At 43.6% G+C, this 27,022-nt stretch overlaps 2 protein-coding genes across 4 annotated transcripts; one reads left to right on the forward strand and one right to left on the reverse strand.

The window, feature by feature from the left end:
• The first annotated feature begins 1,193 nt into the window (after positions 1-1,193).
• Positions 1,194-21,483, forward strand: LOC310984549 (sex comb on midleg-like protein 2). 3 transcript variants are annotated; one of them, XM_083969786.1, is made up of 15 exons: positions 1,194-1,285; positions 2,747-2,882; positions 3,593-3,667; positions 4,486-4,556; positions 5,059-5,293; positions 6,603-6,691; positions 6,771-7,014; positions 12,170-12,435; positions 14,081-14,174; positions 14,269-14,472; positions 14,597-14,758; positions 14,883-15,011; positions 16,941-17,162; positions 19,091-19,254; positions 19,823-21,483. In XM_083969786.1, exons 2-15 carry the CDS (start codon positions 2,861-2,863, stop codon positions 19,946-19,948), a joined length of 2,103 nt encoding a protein of 700 aa, XP_083825912.1. In that variant the 5' UTR covers positions 1,194-1,285; positions 2,747-2,860; the 3' UTR covers positions 19,949-21,483. The 3 variants fall into 3 exon arrangements, with proteins under 3 accessions (XP_083825912.1, XP_083825913.1, XP_083825914.1); XM_083969787.1 differs by having other exon boundaries at positions 19,094-19,254; XM_083969788.1 differs by having other exon boundaries at positions 16,944-17,162.
• Positions 21,484-24,388: 2,905 nt separating this feature from the next.
• rai2 (retinoic acid induced 2) lies at positions 24,389-26,038 on the reverse strand (the record flags this gene model as incomplete). The annotated part of the gene is made up of 1 exon (XM_083970053.1): positions 24,389-26,038. One exon carries the CDS (start codon positions 26,036-26,038, stop codon positions 24,389-24,391), a length of 1,650 nt encoding a protein of 549 aa, XP_083826179.1.
• Positions 26,039-27,022: the final 984 nt, after the last annotated feature.

The raw sequence follows: 27,022 nt of genomic DNA on the forward strand, positions 1-27,022 counted from the left end.
GGAGGAGATATTCACATTTTCATAATGTAGAAGATATACAAATGTACCTAATTAACCAGTTATTATTATACATAGCCTATACTTTGTGTATCAGGTTACTGTTGGAGATAGAGCTATCATAATTGCAAATTTAATAACCCAGAGACATTATAGTCTGTTCTTGTCACAAGTTTATGGCTGTAGGCAACAGTGAGTGTCTTCACATGTGCTGAAACCTGTTTACTAGGCGTAACAGCTTAATATATGGTAAGAACCAACTTCATAGGAAAATTGTGGGTGGGGAAAAACACAAGAGTTTGAAACCAATATGGGACAATGATTCTGAGTCAGGTTTTGATATATGGCAAATGTGATGACGCACCAGTCCCTAGAACAAGCTGGAACCATCTTACACATAGCTTTCATATTACATTTACTGTACCAATCCTCATAGAAAGTTTAGATTTTCATAGAATTTTTAGTCAGACTATGTTTTTATTCTTATGTTGTTGCTGTTTTTGTAGTTGTTGTGTTTTTTTTTTTTTTTTGCTGAGTTGTCTCTCTATTCTGAATTCTCCAAATACTGAAATAAGTTTGAGAATAGCTACTTTAAAATCAAGTAATCTGTATTATGCGGTTTTAACATTATATGTGTAATTACACCACGAAGTCTTGTCTATTTAGTTAAAACAATAAATATGTACAAATCATGCATTTAATTATTTAATTTAATTTATCAACCTATATTACAGAGTTTTTTCCCTTTTAATTCACTTTAAACGTTCTCCATCATTAAACATTGATATTATGGGTTGTGTGGGTTAATTCACTGGTGTGGTTTTCCCCCGCACATTCCTTATTTAGATAACAGCCTTACTTCTGAGAATTTCAGCGTCTATGCCTCGGTTCAGTTTTCATGTTTTTCTCACATTTACTGACAATTATTTTTTCTCCGTTTTGAACCAAGTATGAAAAAAGCCCTTGTAAAGAAAACAGAAAGTGAAGATGGATGACTAGTGTTGCTTTCTAGAACCCCACATTACAGACCGAGGCATCCAGACGCTGATTGGATGAAATTAGTAAAGTCGTGCTTGATTGGCTGTAAGCGTGAGCAACGCAGCCGTTTATTGGCTTATTAAACTACACCTACTGACTCGAGCCCGTGTCGCTGCCTCTTCTTTGCTTCTGCACAACGCTATCTTTGGCATAAATTACATGCGTGTAAGCATACACTACATTCGTGAAAAAAATGGCAGCTGACGAATAGAGAAAAAGTGGATCTTCACTCGAAAAACAGACGGCACTTGTAAGTTTGTTCCTTAGAATTAATAATAGAGAGTTTCAGAAGAATGTCGGGTTAAGCTCCCCGACCCTGCTTATGTGTAATTCTCCTTGATAATGTGGAAGAAACTGCTCTCACTGGGTTAACGTTAACGCTGAGGTTAGCCAACCTAGTTATTAGCCAGCAGCGGTGGCTAGCAAATCAAGCGTTCCCAGTTGTCAACATTGGGCCCTGGCTATTACCTGGAACCCTATAGTGTTAAATTTACACACCAGGTCCGATGGTAATCTCGCCATATTTAGTACAGAAATATACTTCTTTTTATTATAACCTTACATAAAAAGTGATGTATCATTTACGTTTCTATGATATTTAGCTAGCTGGACAGAACCATAAAAATGTAACATTAAAATGCTTTTGTGATGTGACATAACAACCCGCTAACAGTTAACGATGATGGGTAACGTAGGAGTTGGATAGAAAAAAAACATCGGAAAGTGTGCAAATATTTGTACGCACGAGGGAAAAGATTCACCAAGTTGCGTTATATGTTGTAGGACAAAAACAAGTACCTCATCACAGAGCAACGCTAACGATAACGTAACGTAGCTCTCACGGCGGCAGCGTTAGCCCCGGTATTGTAACGTTAACGTTAGTCATCCAACATGGCTAATTTCACCGTCAACGTTAATGAGCGAGCTTGTGTTTTTACTTTAAAAGGCCGTTTGAGCTAACAACGTGGAGCCCCGTTTCCTTCGTCTTTCACCTCAACAGCCGCAGGCAGCTAACAGTTATTTGGTTTTCTTCGGATCCAGCTCACCACTTCATAAATGTCTCGGTGACCTATTGTGGCCAGTAAGTTACTGACCCATTAGCATTTCACTTCACATCTGGAAACGCGGAGGAGGGAATGTACGCTAACTTCAATATAGTGTCATTTGGGCTGTCCCGGTACAGTACGCAGGCCTGTCGTTACAGTGATGAACCCCACGAAAAAAACCCACCGTGTTACAGCCATCCCGTCCCCGTGGGAGTGTCCATTACAGGAACACCAAACTTCTCAACACGAGTTAAATTCTAGTGTTTCACCTGTCAGAAAAGTCTGTTTCCCCCACGCTTACAGCAGCTCTGCTTAACCTACCATCTGACCAAGTACATGTATTCAAACATTTAATTCAAGCAGATGTTTGTTGCCCCAGGTTACATATACAATCTATTACATGATTGTATCATAACTGAGAGATAAATTGACAAAGGAAAGTGCTTTGTGCTTTGAATGTATATTTGCATATTAGTTCTCAACATAATGTACAAAATGATAGACTGAATCTTGAAGATCTCTACTAGCATAGTAATTGTATTATATATAATTATAACATATTCATAACCGCAGATGTCCTCTGTATTGATCATTACAGCTCTTTTGCTTTTATCAGTTCATTCAACAAATGAATATTGTTGTGTTTTTTGTTTGTGTGTATGCAGCATTCAGGTCTCACCTTTGGCGTTTTTAGGATAAAACTACACAGGCACAGAGGAACACTGGGTCAACTCCCTACACCTTGATAGTCATCAGAAGAGTGACCACTGGTTGTCACCATGGGGAAAACTCCGCTAAAAGGTAAAGAGTCCTTGACTTTGACTATGTTTGACAAAGACTGTTGTTCATGACGTTAGAGATCTTGCTGGGAAATCGAAAAAGTAGATTTAAAACTTATAATTTCACCATCATTTTTTCAATTTCCTTTCTTTTTTATTCCTTACTTACTCAGTGCACTCACACAGATGTTTTCACAGACCTCTGCTCAGGTTAGGTTTGACTGACTTGGTCAGGACAGCTTGTGATTTCATCAAAATGTAAAAAAAAAAAAAAGTAAAGGCATATACTCAAGAACATTAAAAGAAGATACCTGGGCGACAGTACAGTGGGTGTGTATTGATTTGCTTTGACACAACAAACAGTTTCCTTTGAGCCATTGTTATTACAGTCAAAGGTTGCTGAATGCATTTTATTCATTGAAATTCATGTGTGTCACCAGCCTTAGTGTCTCCACATGTCACTGTGGTATTTATTGTTAATTGTTATTAGGATCCTTTGAAATCCATATTAATACCAGTGTCCAGACTCTTGTTTAACAAGTGTAAAATCGGTGCAATATATTAGTTCATATAATGCCTATGTAATTCTTATGTTTCACATGTGAAACATGTTGGACACTGGTGGTTTCTCTTGTCTGAAGTGACAAGGTTTTTTTTTTTTTAGAATTATATATATATATATATATATATATATATATATATTATAGAATTTTATTATCTGTGTTATTTCAGATCCAAAAGATGGCAAGAAAGAGAAACCAGGAAGAACAGTACCACCGACCGGTACGACACCCACAACAAATAAAGGTGAAGTTGTTGTCTATTATTTATTTATTGTAGTGTTTCACTTATTTAAAGCAGAAGTAAGCGATCCGGTCGTTTTGGCTAATGCTGCGTTCCAGGCAGGCTTTTGAAACAGTAAATTACAGCTTCAAGTCACAACTTACGACTTTGTAGCGTTCCAGGCAACCCACTCGTGTTTTTCCGACCTGTTTTACCTGTGAAAGTCACTATAACTGCCACTCATAACTTCCGACCCCTGAACTCGTACCAGATAGAACTGGTACGACTTCACAGGTCGGAAAAACACGAGTTACGAGTTTCCTTGAACGCACCATAACAGTCCTCGCCCCTACGTCACCACATTCACGGCGTCCCTTGGCTGCACACACAGCCCTGCATGCCGTTCTCTCTCCTCATTGGATAAAAACTGTAGGATACGATAAATGTTTTCTCCTCGGCTCAGAGCAGAGCAGAGGGACTGACAGACCCGTGTTTCAGTCCAAACACTCTATGTAAGTGATTGCTGTCGGAAGATATAACTATTTAAGACTTATATTAACACAAATATATCACTTACTTCTGCTTTAAGTGTATGTGTTTTCTGAGCACCGTTCTCCTACATTCCTTTACTTTAAGAAGAGCTGTGGTTTGTTTTTATTAACTATTTAAATCACATTACTTTGTAATAGAGAGCTGAATTTTGCTGGCTTTTTCGAGGTTTGCAATATGTTATACAAGTTACAGATTTCTTAGTAGATTTTTGATCTTTGGAAAAAGACATTAGGTTTTTATACTTAATCTCACAGTTTTTATGGACGAAGCATTTCACCTTTTCTCTTCAGATGCTTTCAGCTGGGAAGAATATCTCAAAGAAACATCATCTCTACCAGCTCCACCGGGCTGTTTTCGTCAGGTACGTCCCCAGGTCATTCAATAATTCACAGACACCTTTTGCAGGAAGATAGGCCCATTCTCCCTTGTCAATGCAAATCGAAGTGATGCTATTGGTTAATAATTAAGACATAAAAAGAAGGTAAGGTAAAAGAATGCTTGTCTTTCTCATTTTTTCTTTTAAAATCTGCATTGCACTCTCAAAGTCCACTCAATTGTGATGCTTTGTGTTGACCTAGCTGTTGAAGTCGTGTCATTAAGTACTGTTGTTGCTGGGGTAACAGTAGTTCCATGAATTTCTGATTTCCATACTCACATCCCTGTAAAGATGGGATGCTACATCACTTACCCAAAATTATACAACCACACTGACACATTTGTTCTGTGCAACTGATAACAAATGTAACACACATTTTGCATGTAGGTGGCCTATATTGGACCTGGTTGGAGCCTGGGGCTGATTAGATAATAATCTTCTTGCAATGTGCTACAATGACATACATGCATTGTCTCCCTGTCTGCAGGCCAGAATCCCACCATCCAATGACTTCAAAGTGGGAATGAAGCTCGAGGCCCACGATCCACGCAACTCCACTTCAGTTTGCATCGCCACGGTGATGGGTTTAACTGGAGTTCGCCTGCGTCTCCGTCTGGACGGAAGTGACAACAGCAACGACTTCTGGAGGCTGGTGGACTCCTCCGACATCCAGCCCATCGGCACCTGTGAGAAGAACGGAGACATGCTGCAGCCACCGCTGGGTAAGACTTTAGACTGTCAGGGAGGTGGGGGGGGGGCACGTTGTTAGTGTCTATGAAAAACAACAAGTTCTGTCATTCTTTTAATAAATCTGGAATAATGATAATAATACAATCAAAAATATTAAACTTAACAGAAATGTGTGTGAACGACGAACGTACAATTATTTCTTTTTTTTAAGTATGTTTTTGGGGCATTTTTGCCTTTTAATTCAGTGTTTTTCAACCTTGGGGTCGGGACCCCATGTGGGGTCTCCTGGAATTCAAATGGGGTCACCTGAAATGTCTAGTAATTGATTTAAAAAAAAACAAAAAAAAGTATAATTAAAAAAAAACAAATTATTATTCTTTTTAAATTAAAAACACCACACACAATCTTAAACAACTGTATTCTATACTTTCACTTTCTCGAATATAAATCCAGTTCAAATAAAATGCAGCATATAGAAATATCTGAGCTGGCGCATCCAGATTGACGGCCTCGATCACTTGACTGCACATGATCGCGGGGTCGCCAGAAATGTCAAAATGGGGTCACGAGCCAAAGAGGTTGGGAACCACTGTTTTAATTGATAGGTCAGTGGAGATAGACGGGAAATGGGGAGGCAGAGAGAGGGGGAATGACATGCAGCAAAGGGCCGCCCAAATCAGGATTCGGTACAGGGACCAGCTGAAGCGAGGCATAGCCTCTGTATATGGGGCGCCTGCTCTACCAACTGAGCTAAACGACGCCCCTGAACTTAAAATGATTAAAATAACAACAGTACATTTTTGCAGCAACATAAAAGTGGTGCTTAATAAATATCCCACATCTGAAATTAACTCCCACTCTTTTTGTGCCTCCACCTTTGGGCCAGAGGATTTCTGGAGTCCATTCATCCGTCTGTCTCATTTGTTTCAACGTTAAATCTCTGTAATGATTTTTCCTTAAACTTGGTACAAACATTCACTTCGACTCCAGGATGAACTCATGAGATTTTGGTGGTTAAAGGTCAATGTCACAGTGACCTCACAAAACAGGATGTTTTGCCTCATGAACGCAACATCTTGGGAAATTTCACTCAAATGTCAAGGTCACTGTGACCTCACACAACAAAACAAACTAAATTTCACACTCACACATAATTAATATTTCATATCATCTGGACCTTAAACTAGTCTGAAGTTATTAAATAACAAAATGATGCTCCAGTGAAGAAAATGTGACAATAAAGCAATCCAGAATACTAGCAATGGTGAAAAACCATCCAACAGACGACATGGCGTGTTACTAACAGTACATTTTCATTGTTCATTTGATTTTCTCCTCCAGGATTTCGGATGAACGCGTCCTCATGGCCCATGTTTCTGTTGAGAACTTTAAATGGAGCAGAGATGGCACCAGCAACAGCGTTTAAAAAGGTACATGCCGCCTCAATAATGTTTGTTGTTTAAACAGAACAACATGATTTTACATCAAAGATGTTTAATTTATTTCCAGGAGCCCCAGAGGGCCCCGCAGAACAGCTTCAAGCCGGGCATGAAGCTGGAGGCCGTGGACAAAAAGAATCCGTACCTCATCTGCCCCGCCACCATCGGGGAGGTGAAGGGCGACGAGGTCTTCATCATGTTCGACGGGTGGCGGGGCGCCTTCGATTACTGGTGCAAGTTCGACTCCCGGGACATCTTCCCTGTGGGCTGGTGCTCCCTCACCAAGCACAGCCTCCAGCCACCAGGCAACAGTGGTGAGTGTTTCCCAGTAGGTGGCAGCACCGGTCCACACAGACGCTGGTGTACGTAGTGAATGCTTCCCTCACACTTATTTTGTTGTGGTGGCGCCCCACAACCAGGAAATGGCACCCAACACAGAGAAGGATGGAAACATGATTAGGAAAAGATAGGAAAGCAGGAATCTCTGCCTCTTCATGTCACCCAGTGTTTCCCTGAGGATGTGTTTCACCTAGTGTGTCCATGAGGATGTGACACCAGTCTGACCAGGCTCTTCTTGCTCCTCTCCTTACTCAGTACGTTTACATGACAGTTGAAAAAACTGAATTATCTGACTATAACTGTAAAATCTAAGTGCATGTAAATGCGTTAGTCCGACTAATTCCGGACTTCTCCAAATCCGACTAAAACACCCATGGAAATTGATTTTCTCCTGCATGCTTACACTTTAATCAGACTGAAACTGGACAATGCATGTGCGCATGCTTCACAACAGAAGAGACAGCACAAAGTGAAGCACAGAAGCCGGCCCGAACCCGAAGGAAAAAAAAAAAAGCAGTGTCAATTGAGTGCATTTCACACAGTGCAACCAGCAAGAAGATGTGTTTTAGACCCAATCTGAGGCATTTGTATAGGCTATAGCCTATTTTCAGCCTGGACCCGCCCGGACCAGCGTGGCTGTCGGGTCGGGAACTGTAGTTGAGAATTCTATACGGTTTATATCCATTTTTTTCCTCAGTGACAGAAAGTCAACACATATCACCGCCTCTGTTGAGGAGGCAGACACAGTCAATTACTCAATTTTCCCTGTTGCATGTGAAGGACAAGGACAGAACTCCGACCAGACACTCGAATCGAGCTATGAGCATAGCTCGACTTGGCTGTGCATGTAAACGCACTGACCGATGACCTGCCCCTGCCCCCTCCCTTTCATATCCTTGCTGCTCTCTAGCTTCTCTTTCCTCCTTCACCTGCACTACTGGTCCTTTTTTCAGTAACACACTTAAGACAGACAACATGGAACCTGCATGTATTGTATTTACTCCAGTCATTAAAAGCCAGAAATAATCTTCTCATTATCTTTGAAGGTGACCAGTTACCTTCTCTAATCCGCTTCATTAACCTCAGCTCCTCCATGTTCACCACCGTCTCCTCTCTGCTCCTGACCAACCAGTTTCATAAGCTCATCAGAGAGTTAAAACATCATTTAACTATCTGTAGAGGACTAATGTAAGTGAAATCTAAAGCTGGTGCTCACTTTCTGGACAAGTAGGTGAGGTAGTCATATCATCACAGCTCAGTGAAGGAGCTTGACTCACTCTGGAGCCACCAGCTCTGCTGTAATTGCTAACAGGAGATCATAAAACTGGACACATAGGCAGTAATAGCAACCAGCCAAACGTGCTGTTGCCATTAGCCTGTCTTGCTGGGGCTAACTTCCTTCATGTTTCCAGCAGTTGGAGAAACGACTTGTAACTTTTTCTCAGTTTTGAGAACCTCCAGCTTTTATTAACTGACACACTGCAGCCACTTCCTATCGACAGATTTACAAAACCACAGGCACACATTCCAAAACTGTGGGCATGGATAACGAATCAAAGAGCACAGTTTATGAAAAGGAAATCAGGACAGGAAGAGGCCATACTGACAGCTCACTGCTAATCTTTTCCTCAGCTCGCATTCACTGCTTCACTGTCACTTTTCTGCATCTCACTTGTTCTGCACTGTCCTGTTCCCTAATGTGCTTTGAGGAATGAGTAGATGGTCCAGGAGGATTTTTTTATTTTTTTTATACTTTATTGCAGGACTGCACAAACTATTGATTCTCATTCCATCACAGATGTTTCTTTTTAGAAAATGGAGCAATCCCATAAAATATGTGTATTTTGGAGTACAACATACAACAGAAAAAAGAAAACGTTCATAATAACGGGAAGAAGAAGAAAAAGAAAATTAAAAAAGGAATAAAAACTAGATAACGGAACGTTGTGAGACAGAGTTGTTTTCAAGGTAAATTCATGCAAAACTGCTGATACGTGTTCCTGTCGGGGGAAGTTTTTCCGGCAAGCAGTCTCTGTATTTACCTCAAAAACAACTCCGTCTTGTAACGTTCTGTTATTATCTCATAGCGTGGTGAATGTGCAGGTCACAACTTGTCCACCAGAGCGTGTTGGAGTTGTCGGATTGTGTATTTGATGAGTTTGATGAGGGAAACCAAGAAATCCCATTAGCCTCCGTAGCCTAGCTCTGAGCAGCTCGCGACTCTGCTCCGCCGTTCTAAAAATAGCTTGCACCGACAATTAAAGGTAACGAATCTACTTCTAAAACTATAGGGATTATAGAAATAGGCCTGTTTGCCAAAATGTTGAACTATCCCTTTAAGATTTGAAGTAGCCTTTTGGTATTACAGTAATAATCATGTTAAACTGTAGCGATGGTGCTCATGATCAATCAGTGGCAGTGCTGCTGAGGGGATAAAAGGCAAGTGCTGCTATGTAACATGCAACTGCACATTTCTGAATGGAAATGTTTCTGAGTTAAAGGGTTAACAGCACATGTGGATGAATGGTGTGGTGTTGTGGTTTCAGAGGTTGAGCAGAGGTTTGTGATGTCTGCAGCTGGGCTGGTGTTTGTGGTTTTGACACAGGAGTTGTTCTAGTGCAAGTGTCTTTAAATATTTCCCCAATGCCTGCTACTTTTAAGTTTAAGTTTCTGAATTATTATTATTATTATGAAGTGATTTCCTGTGGTCTGGGATTCGTTAACCCATGCCCACAGCTTTGGAATCTGTAAATCTGTGGGCACTGATTTGTAAACTGCCGGCACAGGTTTACACACGGCGCTGGATGGGTATGGATTTATTTCTCCAGCCCTCACAGCGGCCACGCTGCTAAAAGAAAGTTTGGTTGCTTAGAAACAAGTGTAACAATGTTCTCTCAGCATGGTCGTCTTGATAAACTGCAGTGACACGCACACGCGGCAACGAAGACAACTGTAGAGGGAGATACTGTGTGTGAAACTGCAGATCCAGTTCACGTGTGTTTGGGTAGATGGTGGGATGGAAGAGACAGAATTAAGAAGGAACGGAGGGACGGAGGAGAGAGGATTTATGTTCCTCACATCATACCTGTTTACACGGAGGAGACGTGTTTACATAGAAGCTGCTCAGCCCCGGGCTCTGACATTTGCTCAAAGACATAAAAAAAAAAGACTGGATGGAGAGGATGAGGTTATCAACCGTTGAATATATGACGCACAGCTGAGCCCTGCTCTTTCTTTTTTTAAATGTACTTCTACCTGCTCGTATATGAGGAACAAGGAAACCACCCACATACCCCTTTCCCTGGCCTCCTCTCCTCTCCTCTCCTCTCCTCTCCTCTCCTCTCCTCTCCTCTCCTCTCCTCTCCTCTCCTCTCCTCTCCTCTCCTCTCCTCTCCCATGCAGCGCTGCGCTCCAGCCCCTTTTATCAGTGTGGGCTTTGTTTTTAAGCTCAGGCTGCGTTTTGAAGGAAGATTCATTTGGCGCTCTTCTTTACAAGAGCAGTAAATTGGCAGAGTGGTGTGTTTTTTTTTTTCTTCCTTTCAGCACAGTAATGTCACTTTTACTTGCTTGTGAGGCTCTGCCATTTGTTGAGTAAACCAGCACTGACAACACATGTATTTCTAATAAAAAATCTCTCGGTTTTGAAGATAAGCGATGTTGTTGGGGCCTGTGACGATACCAGCGTGACCACAATGCTACAGTTATGAGACAGCTATCACGGGCTTTACCATCAGCACCATCATATTACTATAATACTGTTTAGTCATCCTCGCTGGCTGTCTTTCATCTGCAGAGATAGAGTCTATTTGTGGCGCGTGAGGGCTGATCTGACGTGGTATAGTTCTGAGTAAATCCAGTCATGCAGCACGTAGACACGCCAGAAAAAAACAGATGGATTTTTTTAATGGTCCATCAGCTGGATTTCCAGCGTACCAAGTGGCCAGTTTGACCACGACTGATGGGTTCAGTGTGTGTGTGTGTGTGTGTGAGAGAGAGAAAGAGAGAGAAAGAGCAGGACAAGGATGGGGATTTCTACAATTTATTGTACTTATTTACTCAGTGAATAGAAAACATGTCGCCTATTCCTTTTTCATTAGGGCATGTTGATTAGCCAGTTGAACATTTGTTTTAATTCCTTAAAGGTCCAGTGTGTAATAATTGGCAAGGTTTATTGGCAAAATCTGAATATACTACCAGTGACTATATTTGTATAATCGCTAAAAAAGAATTTGTTTGGTTTTCGTAGCCTTATAATTCTTCTTTTATCTATATATACGTATATAGCAAGGGTCTTGCTTTAGAGAGTGTCGCCATCTTGCGCTGCCAGATTTGCGCATAAATAAACCAAATAACCAACGAAGAAGAGGGTGGAAGGAAAGAAGAAGGAGCAGCAGACATATCTCAAAATGGTTTAGATCTTCACCTCATCGCTACATGCTCCTCCTGATGGGAGGGGTGAGCGTGAGTGAGTGCAGCAATCTAGAATCTGAACACTAGATTTCACTGTTCCCCCCCCATTTTACACACTGGACCTTTAATAGTCAACAGTACTGCTGTAATTCTGTACATATTTGGTATGTATATCTTAGATACATTATTATTACAGGGCTTGGCAACTAGTCTGTAGTATTAATCTGTACAATAAATCCCAGGTAGGTAGTCGCTGTAATGTTAGTGTTGATCTCAACAGTCATTTAAATACATGGCGATGCAGAATAAGTAACATGATAAACTGGAGCACTTCCCCTTCCATTTCCTGTAATGAGATCCCCTGTTCAAACCCAGACTGGCACCACAGCATCTCTCTGCCTTGACTTTCATCTCGCCCACCAGCAGCCACACAGCGCAGTGCGTCGGTCACTGGCTCCACTGATAATGACACACAGTTTCCCTAATGAGCCAGGAGACGCTCAGTGATGGGAAACCAAACCATCCTTCATTTTTATATCCTCCCCCCCTGGACAGAGAGAACATGCCTGTGTTATTGATCCAAACACAGTTAAATGGTTTTCCTGCTTTTCATATTCATAACTGTGTTTTAAGACTTGGACAGTCATGACATCACACTCAATACATCATCTAAGTACATGATGTTTTCATTTATGCTGTTTTTTGTTTTTTTTTCTACAGTCAACCTCCCAAAGAGCCTGCAGACCTTCCCGGCATCACCTTCCAAGCCCAGCAGGCGGTCCATGCAGTCCCCCTACAGACTCCCCAACCCTCTGCCCCCGTTACCCGTCAGGAAGGGGGTCCGGGGCCGGCGGCCCAAAAGCGAGACCATCGCTCTGCTCAAAGCTGTGGCAGAGGCAGCAGCCGCACAGAACGGAAGCATACCTGAGACCACGCAGCTTGTACCGCGGCCCCACAAGAAGAGAGGACCCAAACCTGGAAGCAAGGTGAGACGCCCCCAACGCCCTAATAAAATCTTATTCTGAGATATTTTAACTAGGGCTGCCAATTGATAAAAAAATTTTAATCAATGAATCACATAATTCCCATAGTCAAGTTGCGATTAATTGCAAATTAATGGCACTTTTTGTTTATCTGTTCTAAATGCACCTTAAGAGGGATATTTTCAAGTGTATAATACTCTTCTACATATTGTACATGTTTATTATTATTGCAACAATCGAAAACAAGGACAAATCCCGTCCAGAATATTCCAGCCAGGGCCCTCTGGTCTGCATTAGGGCTGTCCCAAACGATTATTTTTCTTCCAATTAATCTATCGACTATTTTTTCGATTAGTCGATTAGTCGATTAGTCTAACGATTCATTTTTTGACTAATCTAACGATTATTTTTTGGTTTACGATTAGTCGTTTACAAAAAAAACACTAATGAACACTTCTCTTATTTTAATTCTTCAGATGCTCTTTCTGGTGTGCATTCCTCTTCATAATCCTTTTTTTTTTGAGGGGAAAAACTGTGCCAAATCAGTTTGCTTTAACCTGGAAAATATACAGATAAAGCAGAGTGCACACTGACATTTTAGCACAATAATTTTGAATAGGCACCTTTATTTAGTATAGTCATGGAGCAGACCAGTGTTTCCTCTACGATTCTTTTAAGCTTTGGGTGCAGGACATCACCCTCACTTACGAATCGATCTGCATCTGCATGCTGATGAAAGATAACACGAATATGTGTACATAAAGCGGGGGGTGGGGGGGAGGCGATCAGACCGTATGAGTTTCGCTTTTACTGCGAACTGCTGTCATGCATGCGCCCTTCTGTGTGTGTGTGTGTGTGTGTGTGTGTGTGTGTGTGAACACCAATAACGAAAAAAGAGGCGCGGTACGTCATCTTTACATGGCAGTTGGAGGAGATTGGAGTCTGGCTGCGTTCACATAACAGACCATGACTGTGGCCACACAGAGACCTCTCCTTCAGGACGGGCTCAGTGCAGCTGTGTTGGTGTGTTACTCCCGAGAGTGACTGTTGTGTTAACACTGCCCCAAACAGTCCTCCAACCGTCCTAAACACTGCCTGTGCGAAAACACACATCGCTAATAATTCAACAATGCTTATTATAACTTCGGTCCATCTGCCGTTCAAAAAGACCAGTTTCTGAGGTTTATTTCTGCTTGCCATCCACACATTAATGCTGCTTCGCTTCCATGGATGTTTTATTGTATGAGTCTTAACTACGTTTCAGTGCTCCAGACTGCCTCTCAATGGGAGTGTTTTGCCTATAAAATTTGAGACTTTGAGAATTTCACACTGGTGAAACATGGAATGGGCGACTCAGAGAATCTGCAATCTGTCATTACAGGTGGCAGACCAATGTGTGTGAGGATCATGAATGAAAAGGAAATGTGATTAGTTGCTCTTTGCAAGTCGATTTACAGTGTGCGCCCCTTAATTTTCTGCTTGCGCTCCTAAAATTTGAAGTTAGGGGCCAAAAAAAAAAAAGTTAGTCTGGAGCCCTGCAAAAGTCATTTACATGAACTTTGGCTAACCCTAATTTAAACCTTGCATTAATTATTTCTGCTTCCATGTAACTCATTTTAAACTTTGCAAATGAACTTGACTCTTTCAGAGAAAACCCAAGATTCTCCAGGGTGGGACGCAGCTGCCCAGCATTCAGGTTCCACAGGAGAGCCCCCCCAGTCTGGGCTCTGTGGTCTCAACAGGTAAGCATTAACGCTCATTTGCTGTCACTTGTTCCACTCTGCATCAAAGCTATCAGCTCAGGATCTAACGAGTTCAATGTGTTATTTGTGTCAGTGTGTGTCTATGTGAATAAGCACGGAAACTGCGGCCCACACCTGGACAGGAAGCAGATGCAGCATCTGCCGGACCACTTTGGCCCGGGGCCAGTGAACACTGTGCTCCAGCAGGTGGTCCAGTCATGTATAGACTGCGCGTACCAGCCTAAAGTCCTGCTCGGTGCTCTGCAGACTCATTCAGGGGGAGGAGAGATCGTCAGAGGTAGACACACACCCACCCACCCACACACACACACACCAGATGTTAAACGTTATTAGATGAAAAACGATGGCTGTACGAGTAGCCAAGCCACTTTGTGACAGATGAGTGTCGTCCTTCTTCCCAGTGAGAACAGACGGCGGAGTTCGAGTGGTCAAACTACCTTCGGCATCCAGTGCTTCCTTCGTGCTGCGCTTCCTGGAGACCATGTGTCATCACCTGCAATGTGACAACCTGTTCAGCAGCCAGCCTTTCAGCCACTACACAGCGTATGACAGGAACAAGTCAGGTGATGACAGCGCACTCAGCTGGACATATTCCATTGTCTGTAGAAAAAGAAATGTATCTTGGTACCTTTGTGTTTGTGTTCATCCTGTGCTCTAAACGGCTTCTTCCTCGTTTGTGTGTTCCAGTAAAAGAGGAGGCGTTGGACGCTCCCTCTCTGGCTCGGGGTAGTAAACGGAGTCTCTCTGGAGTCTCTCCGCCATACGCAGCCCCTCTGTCGCCCAAACACTTACGTACCGAGGCTCACCCTTCAGAAGGTACAGCTCTGTCTGCATGCATTTACTTTACCTGACATGCTTCTTATTCTGAAACACCTTTTCTTCAGTTATGTACTCATAAATCTAGAAAACAAAGATAGTTTTGATAATCAAGTCTAGAATACCTCCAAAAATGCATTTATATATGAAAATATTGAGGATTGAAACTGCAGTAGCAGTAATACAAAGCAGGGAAAGTCTAAACAGTTGTACACTTGGCCTGTGTAAAGAGGTTTGGAGTTGTCTTTTAACTCTGCTCACTGGCTGAAGCATGTGTGTTTATAGTGTGTTTTATTGGCAGTTGAGCATTTTCTCTGACACACTCACGCATCCTTATTCCCTATCTTTGTATTTCTGTTCCTACATACATGAAAGCAAAAAATAAAACACATTATATATCATTTGATTGACCTTTTACTGACCAAAAAGTGCGTGTTATACATCAGCTTGTATTTTCCTAACACACTACAGTGTAACTAAACAACTAGCCAAGCTACTTGCACGGTGCGGTTTGGAGTATTGGCACTGAAACTAGTGGTGGTGATACTACGATGAGTCATGTCTGATGTCGGGTTAGTCGACTTTACTGTTGATTAACGAAAGGCAAGAATGTTAGGTTGTTCAGAATAAATATGCTGCTCCCTGCACACACGCTCAGAGACAGAGAGCTCTGTCTTCTGGACTGGGAACAGCAAAGATGCATCATTTATAGAGAATTGTCTGAATCAGAAACTGAGTTAGTGAGATGAAGTGTATTTGATTACTTTTATGTCTTTTCAAATTCCAGCAGGATGAGTAATGCCAGTTTATCACTCCGGCCTTTAAAGGGGACATATTATAGAAATATCACTTTAATTTAGCTGTTGGTCTTGCCTTCTGGCCCCCAAAATTTGAGAAGTGACAAAAACATCTGTAATTTTCAGGCTCCTGAGGTTGAAATCCATCTGGTTTTATGAGCTGTTGCCTCAGTTGACATACAATGATGTCATTACTTTTCAAATTTGCATAATACCACCCCTATCTGTGAGTACTGGTAGAAGCGGTGGCGCGGGGCGAGCAGTGGTTCATTTGCATTTAAAGGGACAGGCACTGAAACCAGTCGTTCTGAACAGGGCTGTTTTGAGAGGATGAAAAGAGCTGTGATGTTTGATCTTTGGGGTATTTTGACTGAGGGTCTGTCCGAAAACGATCTTTTTCTTGTTCGTTTTGAAAAAAATCTCTGTAAACACGGCATCGTTTCCAGAAATGTCTGCGTACACACGGATCCACTGAAAACGACCCAAAACGCTGTAGTACATACTCCAGGCCTGTATGAGTGATTTGAGGCGGAGTGGCCATCCTGTTTACCGCAGAGATTTTGTGTGCGGTCATATGATTACCTGGCTCCGTCTGATTGGACGTTGCCAGTGGCTGCATTTCATTGGCGAAACACAGTCATTTGACAGAGTTGGAAGCAGCCAGAGAAGCGGCTTCATTAAAACAAAACAAACAGATCGCGCATTGGATCAATAAAAAAAAGTAGCGAGTATGTGTGTAAAATCGGCAAGAAAAGAAAACATGGCCGATAGACGATCAGATTGCCAATCAGATTGCCAATCGGCACAACCCTACTGGGGCGCCGTTTTCAGTTCCATCCACTCTGGGATCCGTTTCCAAAAAATACCGCTTTGCTGTATCCGTCTGGACGAGAGGCCGATACGATAAAATACTTATACGGATAAAAAGAAAAACGTATCTGTGTGGACGGGCTCACAAGCATGTCACAGACATGTGTTTAAGACACCTGAGAACTATTTTAATTTGTGGAAAAGTGGCCTCACTGTTTAATACTGGGTTTTAGTTCCCATTACTCCATGTGACATGTTTTTGGAGGCAAATAACACTTTAGTGATCACTGAATGAGTGTCACTTGTGTGTTCCTCTCTCCAGCAGAGACTCTGCCCCATGAGGAGAACGGCCTAATAAAGGAGCAGCGCTACATGGACTCAGCCTCCAACTCCATGACTCCTCGTCCACAGATGGTGCGGAGTTCGTCAGAGTACCACTCTCAGGCCAGCAGCCTCTACCACAGTGGAGGCAGCACACCCATGCGCCGCCTCTCCTCCAACCCCGCAGAGCACGCCTCCTCCCAGCCTCTACGACGGGTGGAAGGTACGTTTAAGATCAGCGGAAGCATGTGGACATAGACGTACTCAGATCTTCTTTTAATCGATTAAAGCGATAGTTCAACATTTTGGTAAATTTGCCCATTGCCATGATCCCTATAGTCTTAGGAGCAGGGGTCGCGTTAACCGGATATTTTCCGTGAGATTTTGAGGCCATCCGTCATTTTGACAGATTGCAATTCACAGCCATGGCCGTCTGGCAATGTGCATTTGTTTACAATGAAGCCGGCGGATAATCAATAAATGGAGCGGTGGATAACGATATAAAACATATACAATGTCACAAAGTCACTACGGTGAGAATTAGATTAAAAAAAAAAAAAAAAACACAGCTGGCTGGTGCGCTCAGTAGAAAACGCTGTAGTACCTCCTCTAGGCCTGTGTGGAGCGTGTGTGGCTGTAGCGCTGCCACACAGAAACACTAACAACAGAGAAGAAGACAGAAAGCTTCCCCGCAGTATTCAAACTCCTTCAAGTGGATTAAATGTTGATGGGAGTCGTGTCAGTGCAAATATGACGGTCGATAATGATTTAACGGGCGAGATTCAGCTGCAGTGTCCGAGGGACCGACAGTAGTCAGCTGTTGTTAAGTTACGTAGCTGTAGCTACACAGCGGTGTGTCTCGGTACAGGTAGAGCGGTGGGGGTAGGACATTCGCCGCGCACAACTCTTCTAAAGGTAACGTTAAGCCTTCTTTTAATGTATTTTGCCCGCCATGGCATTGTTTATAACACTTAAAGCTGAGTGGGTCATGTCCTGTCTGAATTTGTGCTGCATCTGGCTGTGTGGTCTATAGCTTCAGTTGTTTCAGTGATGCGCAATGGCTGCGTGCGTGCGTAAAGAGAGATGAGAGGCACAGAGAGAGAGAGAGAGAGAGAGAGAGAGAGCTAACGCCAGTGCACTATGTGGTGCCTATATAAAACGTGCTCCTTTGGATGTTTTGGTATAACACATGGGTTAGCATGTTGATTGTTGACAGAAAACTGATGTCATCTAACGTTGTATTTAGATGTTGAGTGGCAGAAAGTGACCCCCGCATTCACTGACTGACCCCACAGTTAGATGTGCTCTGACGCCGACTCTGCTCCGGAGCATTCTCTGTTCAATTTGTTTGGACTTGATATGAATTAAACATGAATTAAAATTGAATGCTATATGGCATTATTATCATTTAAAAAAAATTAAAGTGACCGGTAAAAATAGATTATGACGGAATTTTTATGACCCCGTCAGTCAAAATGACCGGCGACGAAAAAGTCTAGCGCAACCTCTGCTTAGGAGTAGGTTTGTTACCTTTAATTGTCGGTGCAAGATATTTTTAGAATGGCGGAGCAGAGCTGCGAGCTGGTCAGAGCTACACTACGGAGGCTAATGGAATTTCTTGGTTTCCCTCATCAAACTGATCAAATACACAATCCAACAACTCCAAAACGCTCTGGTGGACAAGTTGTGAGCTGCACATTCACCACACTATGTGATAATAAGGGAACATTACGAGACAGAGTTGTGGTGTAAGTGGTAAATTCATGCGAAACCACTGATGCGCGTTCCTGTCGGGGGCAGTTTTTTGGCAAGCAGTCTCTGCGTTTGCCTCGAAAACAACTCCGTCTTGTAAAGTTCCGTTATTATCTCATAGCGTGGTGAATGTGCAGGTCACAACTTGTCCACGAGAGCGTTTTGGAGTTGTTGGATTGTGTATTTGATGAGTTTGATGAGGGAAACCAAGAAATCCCATTAGCCTCCTTAGCGTAGCTCTGAGCAGTTCGTGGCTCTGCTCTGCCGTTCTAAAAATAGCTTGCACCGACAAATAAAGGTAACAAACCTACCCCTAAAACTATAGGGATTATGGCAATGGGCCAATTTGCCAAAATGTTGAACTATCCCTTTAACACGCATGCTCTTCTTCTTTGGCAGCAGCCAGCTCCACCACAGGCCCCGAGGCTCTGGGGTCTGAGCAGGAAGGTCAGCAGCTGCCCAGTAAAAACCCCTCCTCCTGGTCCATTGATGAGGTGATGCAGTTTGTAAGGGATGCTGACCCCACAGCGCTGGCTCCACACGCTGAGCTGTTCAGAAAACACGTGAGTTCACTTAAAAGCACCCAAAGTTTTTTTTGTTGTATGTTAGCCAGTACTGTGCAAAAGTTTAGGGCAAGTGTGGAAAAAATGCTGTAAAGTAAGAATGCTCATCCATCATGGCGTCTGATTGGCCCCATGTAACTATCTTCAGTGAAGGGGATGGGAAGGGAGAGCAACCTATTGGTTTTCTTGGTCAACCTAATGTCCTTTTTCTGTTAATTTATTTTATTCTTTATTAATTTTGGTTCGTCCCATTTTTATTACTTTTTATTTTAATTTGATTATATTATCTGTTCTGCATGCTCAATAATTAATGTATGTGTATTATAAATGCCCAAAAAAGACATGGGGGAAAAAAAGAACTTTCTTTCTATCTTGAGTGTAAAGAGGAATCTAGAAGAACTGATGCTGTTCTGTTCATTCACTGCATTTTGTTAATTAATGAAAATAAACTATTAACACTTTTCAAATGATTCTTAGTTAACAGAATTTTTTTCATGCCTGCCTAAAACTTTCACACAGTACTGTATATTTGTCCCTCTAACGTGCATCTTACTTTGCGCCTCCACAGGAGATTGATGGAAAAGCCCTGATGTTGCTACGGAGCGACATGATCATGAAATACATGGGTCTGAAGCTGGGACCTGCACTGAAGCTCTGCCACCACATAGAGAGGCTGAAACAAGGCAAAGTGTAAAAGGGGATCCAGGGCAGAACTCTTCCCTGCACCACCCGTGGGGGCAATAAGCCCCTGTGAAGGAGCCAGCGCTCGACAAATGACTCATGGGGCTGCGAAGGGACGACATGCTACTCCAGGTCCCGCCTCCAGAGACAGAACACACGTGACGACTTCATCCAGACTTCCAGAGCGGAGAAGGTGTGCCGTGCAGTGCTGACACATTACCTCATCCCCTCATCAGTGAACAGAAAGCTGTTCGAGTCTAACAGACACCACTGACTTAATGAAATCCCAAAGGAAAATAATCCCTGTAGTGTTTACATTGCATAGCACATGTGCACAAGAGGACGTTTTTTGTTTTTTGTTTTTTTTTTACGGAGATGAAATTTGTTGATCCTGGTTTTGGATCCCCAAAGATGGAGAATGTTTCTTCTTATATAATGTTTTTTTTTTTTTATCATTGTTGAATTTCCGGTCAATAAGGAAGCGTTGGCATACTGAAGAAGAGTCCGTCAGACATTTCTTCCACACGCTCTTCTGAGAGAATTTGAATGCTCCCTTGTCTCTGCTGTTGTATAGCCATGTTCACTCGTCACACACATGCCTGAAGTACGGGTACGCCCGCCCGCCCGCCCGCCCCCCGAAGGACGCCAACATCAGTGCATTCCACTTCTTCCCGCAGTGCTCGACAGACATTCTATCGTTTGAAACCATGTTGTCAGTATCGCGGCGAGAATCATGACATTTCGAATCAGTCCTCACCTTTTTTTTTTACCACCAGTGTCCTGCAGGATGTGTTGGGCCTGCCGCGCCACACCATGTATTATTGTGTCTTAGTGGGTGCGCGCAAGTCTCCTCCCACTGGTCTCCCAAACAGTTTGTATCCCACACCTCTGAGAAGCTTCAGTGTCTGGGTTTCATAAAAAAGGACAGATTGTAAAAAGGAAAGTCGAGCATGACGTTTCTAAGGGCTCTGTCTGTTAAGTTTTTTTGATGTAACGTTTTAAAAACCAGTCAGAAACATTGTAAGCTCACCGGTCCAGCCGCGACCTCAGCGTTGTCACTTTTGACCGTTACAATCACTGTTATCAATGGAAACAGATGTGTACAGTTTTTATGGGTTTAACCATGAATATCAGCGACAGAATGTACATTTTGTAGAAACTTAATATTTTAAGGAAATCATATACATAAGTTAGAAATGTGAAGACAAAGGGGATGGGGTTTAGGGAGGGGGAGGGGGGGGTTCAGCCGATTCCATTCTGCTTTTTAATACTTAAACGCAGCGCTTTTAGTTCAGATACTCCCAGTACTAGACTGCCTTGCTTTACCTATGACATTTCTCAGGTTTATGTGGTCTTTGTTAGTACAAGTTTTGTAGCACACTGTTTATATTATACTTAACAGAAGTTTCCTGTTATTCCCTTCCTCCATTAAAAAAAGACTTGTGCCATATGATATTCACACACAGGATCGAAGTGCTGTTGATTTCCTTCTCTTGCATCTTCTTTAAACTACTTGAAAAATATGTGTTGCAAAAAGTCACATGTCCATTACGTCACACCAGATAAACATTATGTGTTTATGATGTTGAGTATTTTCTTTTTTTTCCTCCTCCTTCTTTTTTTTTTTAAATAAACCTATGAAAACAAAAGAACGTGCACTGAATACCAACAGATCGGTTATGTTCATGATGCTTTTTTTTAAAAAGAGGGGAACAGAGTTGCTGAATTCTTTTATTTTAAACCAGTGTTACCTACAAAAATTCATTCAGAATCAGAAATCAGTTGTACATAAAGCAGGGAGCTCTGCACAATGACAACCACGCCGCGTCAGAACAACCTGAACCTGAGTCCGGCGTTTTCTATCATTGAGCTCTCATCGGTCTTCGTGACGTTTGTTTAGAAACTGAACTTCTCCAGCGTGAGAAACAATCCAGGCCTGCTAGTGTTTACCCCATGAAAAATAAGAGTGACTGTCAAAACTGTTTGAAAACACTTGAGGCTTTTATGAAAAATTATTTTGATGGATTACACATGTTTTGTGTTCTCAGATTGACTGTATTCCCCGGTCTGAACCACAGAACAGCAGAGACGATTTGATTCTCACCAGCGACGTGGAGCGAAAATGCTCGAGGTTTAATTAATAATTAACTCCCATCAAACAACCGAAGGGTTTATCCTGCTTCTTAGACAGTCGGTGAAAAACACTGATGAAAACATGTACAGCAATAAAGGCCACCGGCAGAGATGCACTGTGTCGATCAGAGAGATGAGTGAGACGCCGGATGAGGCTGATGAGTCGGTGCAGGTGATGCTGGAAGCTCTCATGGACCAGTTACATCACTGACACTTCACAGAGTGTGTAGGTGCTTCATTTACTGTAAACACCTCTTGTTTAAACACAGCGTCCAGATGTTACAGATGCCTGCGGAGGTTTTCAGTCACTGCAAGAAGCCTCCTCCTGACAGGATATAAACCATCAGGTTTAAAACCCTTTTTGTCCTTTAAAAACTCTCAATTCTCATCAGAAGCTCCTCTAGGACACGAGAAAAATAAACCAGGTTAAGAAAAAAACAGATAGAAAATGTCATCAAGAAAAGACAGACTAGGAAATTTAAGAGCTTGGACATTTTAGTTAACTTCCATATAAAAAGCACACGTTCTGTACAGTAAGCAAACATCGAACTGTCAGCATTGCAACTGTGTTTGTTCACTATAACATCTCAGTTATAACAACAGTTTTCATAAGCAAAAGGTGCTTCAGGACGCTGTTTCTGAAATCCACTCACACTTCATCTCACACACCATCCAGTATGTACACAGACTGTATAAATAGAAGTTGTACAGAGAATAAATAAGGGTGAAATCCTCTACAACATTTCTAACTAGCTCGTGGTGGGAAAAAAGAAAGGCTCCAGCAGAACAGGCTGCAGACATTTAGTTAAAGATGTACCAAAAGCACATCAATATAAATAAAGACATGGTAAGAAGTGGAGCTTTACGGATTTTCCCTCCCTCCTCTGTTCATCCAGACAGTCTGCATATGGCTGCTATTAGTTCTTGGCCTGTAATTCACAGATTTTCTCTGTAATCACAAAAAGGGGGCAACAGTCCTGGTAGAGTAGGTAGGGCACTGTTTAACGTTCTTTTCTTTTTTTTAGTTTTTTTTAAAAACTAAACTAAGACAAAGTGCACTCAGTAGGAAAAAATGAACCGACACACACGACAAAAACACTCTCCACATCCACAACTCGGAAAAAATACGCACTCCACAAAACAATGAAGAGGACACCAAACTACTTGTTTGATAAAGGAGGAGGAGGAGGAGGAGGGAAGGAGAGGGGAGGGGGGGTCTGGTTCTAATAACAGACTAACATGCACTTTAACCAATACATGAACAATATTTTCTCTCACTGAAGCCAAGGAGATGCTCCTTTTTTCTTTTTTTTCACATCTTCTCTCTGAGGCTGATCCCTTCTACGTCTGTCTGAACCTTCACATTGGACGCTGATGTATAAACGGTTTCCACCTAGATTCACTTCATAAGTCTGTTAGTGGAAACAGCTGGGGTGGGGGTTGATGGATGGGGGGAGAGGGGGAGGGGAGGGGGGGTATACACTTGCCGTGAGACTAATTCATCCAGTAAAAAAAAAAAACCTCTTTCAGAAATGTTCCTTACATCGGGACAGGCCTTTAGAAAGCTCTTTGAATATGAAAACAATTAAGACATCCCTTTTTCCCTGATGCTTAACAAAGCAAGAATGTTTACTGTTGCCAGCATTGATTTTAATGAAATTGTAGCCGTGGCCTTTTCCAGCTCCCTGTTAGCCCATCATGCTAAACCTCTGCCAATCACAGAGGAACGCATCGCTCCAGTGAGCTACTGATGATGGCTATGGGAATTTGATGATAATGATGATGATGATGGTGATGATGATGAGGGGACATGTTTAACAGTCTCAGTCAAATCCTGCACACCGCTCTGCTCAGAACAGCAAGGACCTCAAGTTTTTTTTTTTTTTTTCGGGGTCTTCAGTGCACTCAGAGAAAAATGACACATGGAAACAAACCATGAACCCGAATGGAAAAAATGGAACCCATGTCTCAGCTGTAATTACAAAGTCACATCTCCGGTTTATAAAGAGAAACTCCAAAAAGCCACATGGAGAGCCCATTAAGCTGCCATACACAAGAAAACATTTATGGTTTAGTGTAACACAGCGGAGTAGTGCATTACATAACAACGGAGCCGCTCGGCTTTCTGGAAACCTCTGTGTCACATTCATGGGCCTCGGTTTCTGCGAACGATTGGAGCCAAAACTGTGAGCTTTGATTGGACATGTAAGTGTATGAGTTTGATTACAGAATGTCCCCACATGTGTTTTAAGTTACATGCTCTGGAGGGATTACCAGAGAACGGTCCAACAATTAATCCCCCCTCTCCGCCGAGCCGCTCTCACTTCCTGGGGAGCAGCGCTGCCAGTCTCTGCTTCTTGATGGGAAGGAAGTGGATCTCCTGCGAGCTGACCTTCTTCAGTTTGATGGCTCTGTTTTTCGGGACCTTTTTAAGCGCGTCGTTGGGGTCGTGCTGCTCCCCCTGGGACGCCGACGGCACTCCGTAGAGCTGCTGCAGAGACGGCCCCTGGCTGCCGTCCCGTTTGATGGAGAAGTTCTTGGTGGAGACCCCCGAGAGGCCTTTAATCTTCCCGCACAGGATGGCAGGGATGGCGTCCTTCACGGAGACAATCACCTTGGCGGTCTGTGAGGTACTGACTATTTCGAGGTTTCCGGGCCCGCCGAGAGACGCCTCCTGACCCGCGGAGCTAGACCCGCCGGCGTTACTGTCAACCACCCACTTGTGCTGCCGGCTAAACTCCAGAGAAGCCAGACTCCCCAGGAGTTTGGAATCTAAACTCTGAGTGCACTCGACACCCAGAGACAACGAAGTACCACTCGTATCCTGAACGGACTGGAAGGTTAATTCTCTGTCTCGTCCTGGTGAGCCGCCGGAGCCGCGAGACTGGACGCACTTTTTCCTCACGCCGGGCACCGACAGGTCGAGCACACTGTCCTGCTGGAGGATGGGGTATTCCTGTTTTGGTTCGACCGGACGAGCCCTGACGGATAGATCCAAGGCCTGCCCTTCGTCTGCAGGAAGCGAGGATGGGGACGCGTTTTGCGGCTGGAACTGCGGCAGGCATCTGTTTGAAGTCAGTGAAGGAGAGGTAGTATCTTTTGGAGAAGTCTGAGTGCTTTTACTTACAGTGCAAACTGGGTTTGGCATGTTCCCCTTGGAGTCCTCACTCTGAGGGACAGGGATGAGGATCGGCAGGGGGACAGGCAGAGGCACTGGCAGGGGGATGATGACGGGGTAGGGCACTAGAAGCGTAGCAGGAGGGACTAGTGGGGCTAGGGGGGAGGTGTAGGGAGGAGGGAGGGGAGGGAGGGGGAAGAAGTTGGAGCCGGGGGACTGACAGGTCGACGAACCGGCCTGGGTTTGGAAGAGGTCCTGCAAGATGGCCGCGAAAGCCGGATTCTGGAGGAGGGAGAGCAGGTTCGCTTCCTGCGTCTGTCCCGCCGCCTTCTGGTCGACGGGCGGAGGTAAACCGAACGACAGAGGGTTCTGACACAGCACGTTGTTCTGGAGCGGCAGCTGGGGGCAGTTGGCGGTCTGGGGAATGACGGAGGGGCTCATGTGCTGGATCACCTGCTGATCCAAGACCAGGGGGAGGGAAACGGGGCTTTGGCTTGCTATCAAGTACGGCGATGCCCCCATTTGGCCGAGCTGGGGCCCGGCTGCTCCGGCCATCTGGAGGTGGATGGGCAGCATCAGCGGGCTCTCTCCCAGACACACCGGGTGCAGCACGGTGGTGGCCACTTTGAGCGACACGCCTCCCGGAGACTCGGCGGCGGGAGTCACCACCGACGGAGCAGGGGGCTCCACCAGCCCTCCTCCTTTGCTCAGTCCCGTCACGCCTCCATCACACGAGTTAGCGGGGTTGAGTGGAGTCGCTCCGTCCTCCACTTTACCGGTGACTTCTCTTCCTATCGCCTCGCTGCTGCACACATCGGTCTGCGGCGGCGGCACGTCGTCGCTGCCCTCCATGGTTCTGCTTGGGAGTCGATCAAAAGAGTAATCAGCTGCTAGTGATGGGTCTCATCCATTCTTCTCCTAGCAGCCCTGAAACACAGGAAACAGAAGGAATTGAGCACAGTATTGAAGAATCCGCTGGAATTTGTCCTCTGACTGATGCCATGTGAAGGACACCTGCTCCATGTTGTGTCTGACAGCTCAGGAGGAACTTTGTCTACTTCTGTGAAGGCCACATCATGTTACTGCAGGGGCCCAGGTTTACAGTTAGACAGATACAGGTACCAGAGCTCCAGACTAACATTTTTTACTAGGAGCACAGTGGCCCCTGACTTAAAGGGATAGTTCAACATTTTGGCAAATTCACCTATTGCCATAATCCCTATAGTCATAGGAGTAGGTTCATTACTTTTAATTATCGGTGCATGTTGTTTTGAGATCCCTGGGGCAGAGACGAGAGTTGCTCAGTGAACACAATAGAGGTGAATGGTACAGGTCCCCCATCCCTCATCAAACTCATCAAATACAAAATCCAAACAGCTCCAAAACCCCCTCCTGGACAAGTTGTGACCTGCACATTTGCCACGCTATGAAATAAAATGTTGAACCATCCCAAATTAAGGGGCACATACCGTAAATCGACTCGCAAAGCAAATATTCACATTTCCTTTTCATTCACGATCCTCACACACATTAGCCTGCCTGTAGGCTACTGACAAATTCCAGATTCTTTGATTTGAATCGCCCCTTCCATGTTTCACTAGTGTTGTTCCATGACTGCCCCATGTAGGGGCAGTCTGGAGGCCTGGGGTACTGTAGCAGAGTGAAACTAAACACTCCCATTCAACTCATCACCAGATGAGTGTGTGTGGGTTTAACTCGATCCAGTGTTCCCCAATGAGGACAATTATATCCTTTTCATTAATTCCTAACCTCATCTACACTCACACACAAAGTTGTATCACTGATGAGGATCCATCAAAGTCCAGTGGCTCAGAC

The sequence above is a fragment of the Trachurus trachurus genome (assembly GCF_905171665.1).
Source record: "Trachurus trachurus genome assembly, chromosome: 4".
In the NCBI taxonomy this organism is placed as follows: domain Eukaryota; kingdom Metazoa; phylum Chordata; class Actinopteri; order Carangiformes; family Carangidae; genus Trachurus; species Trachurus trachurus.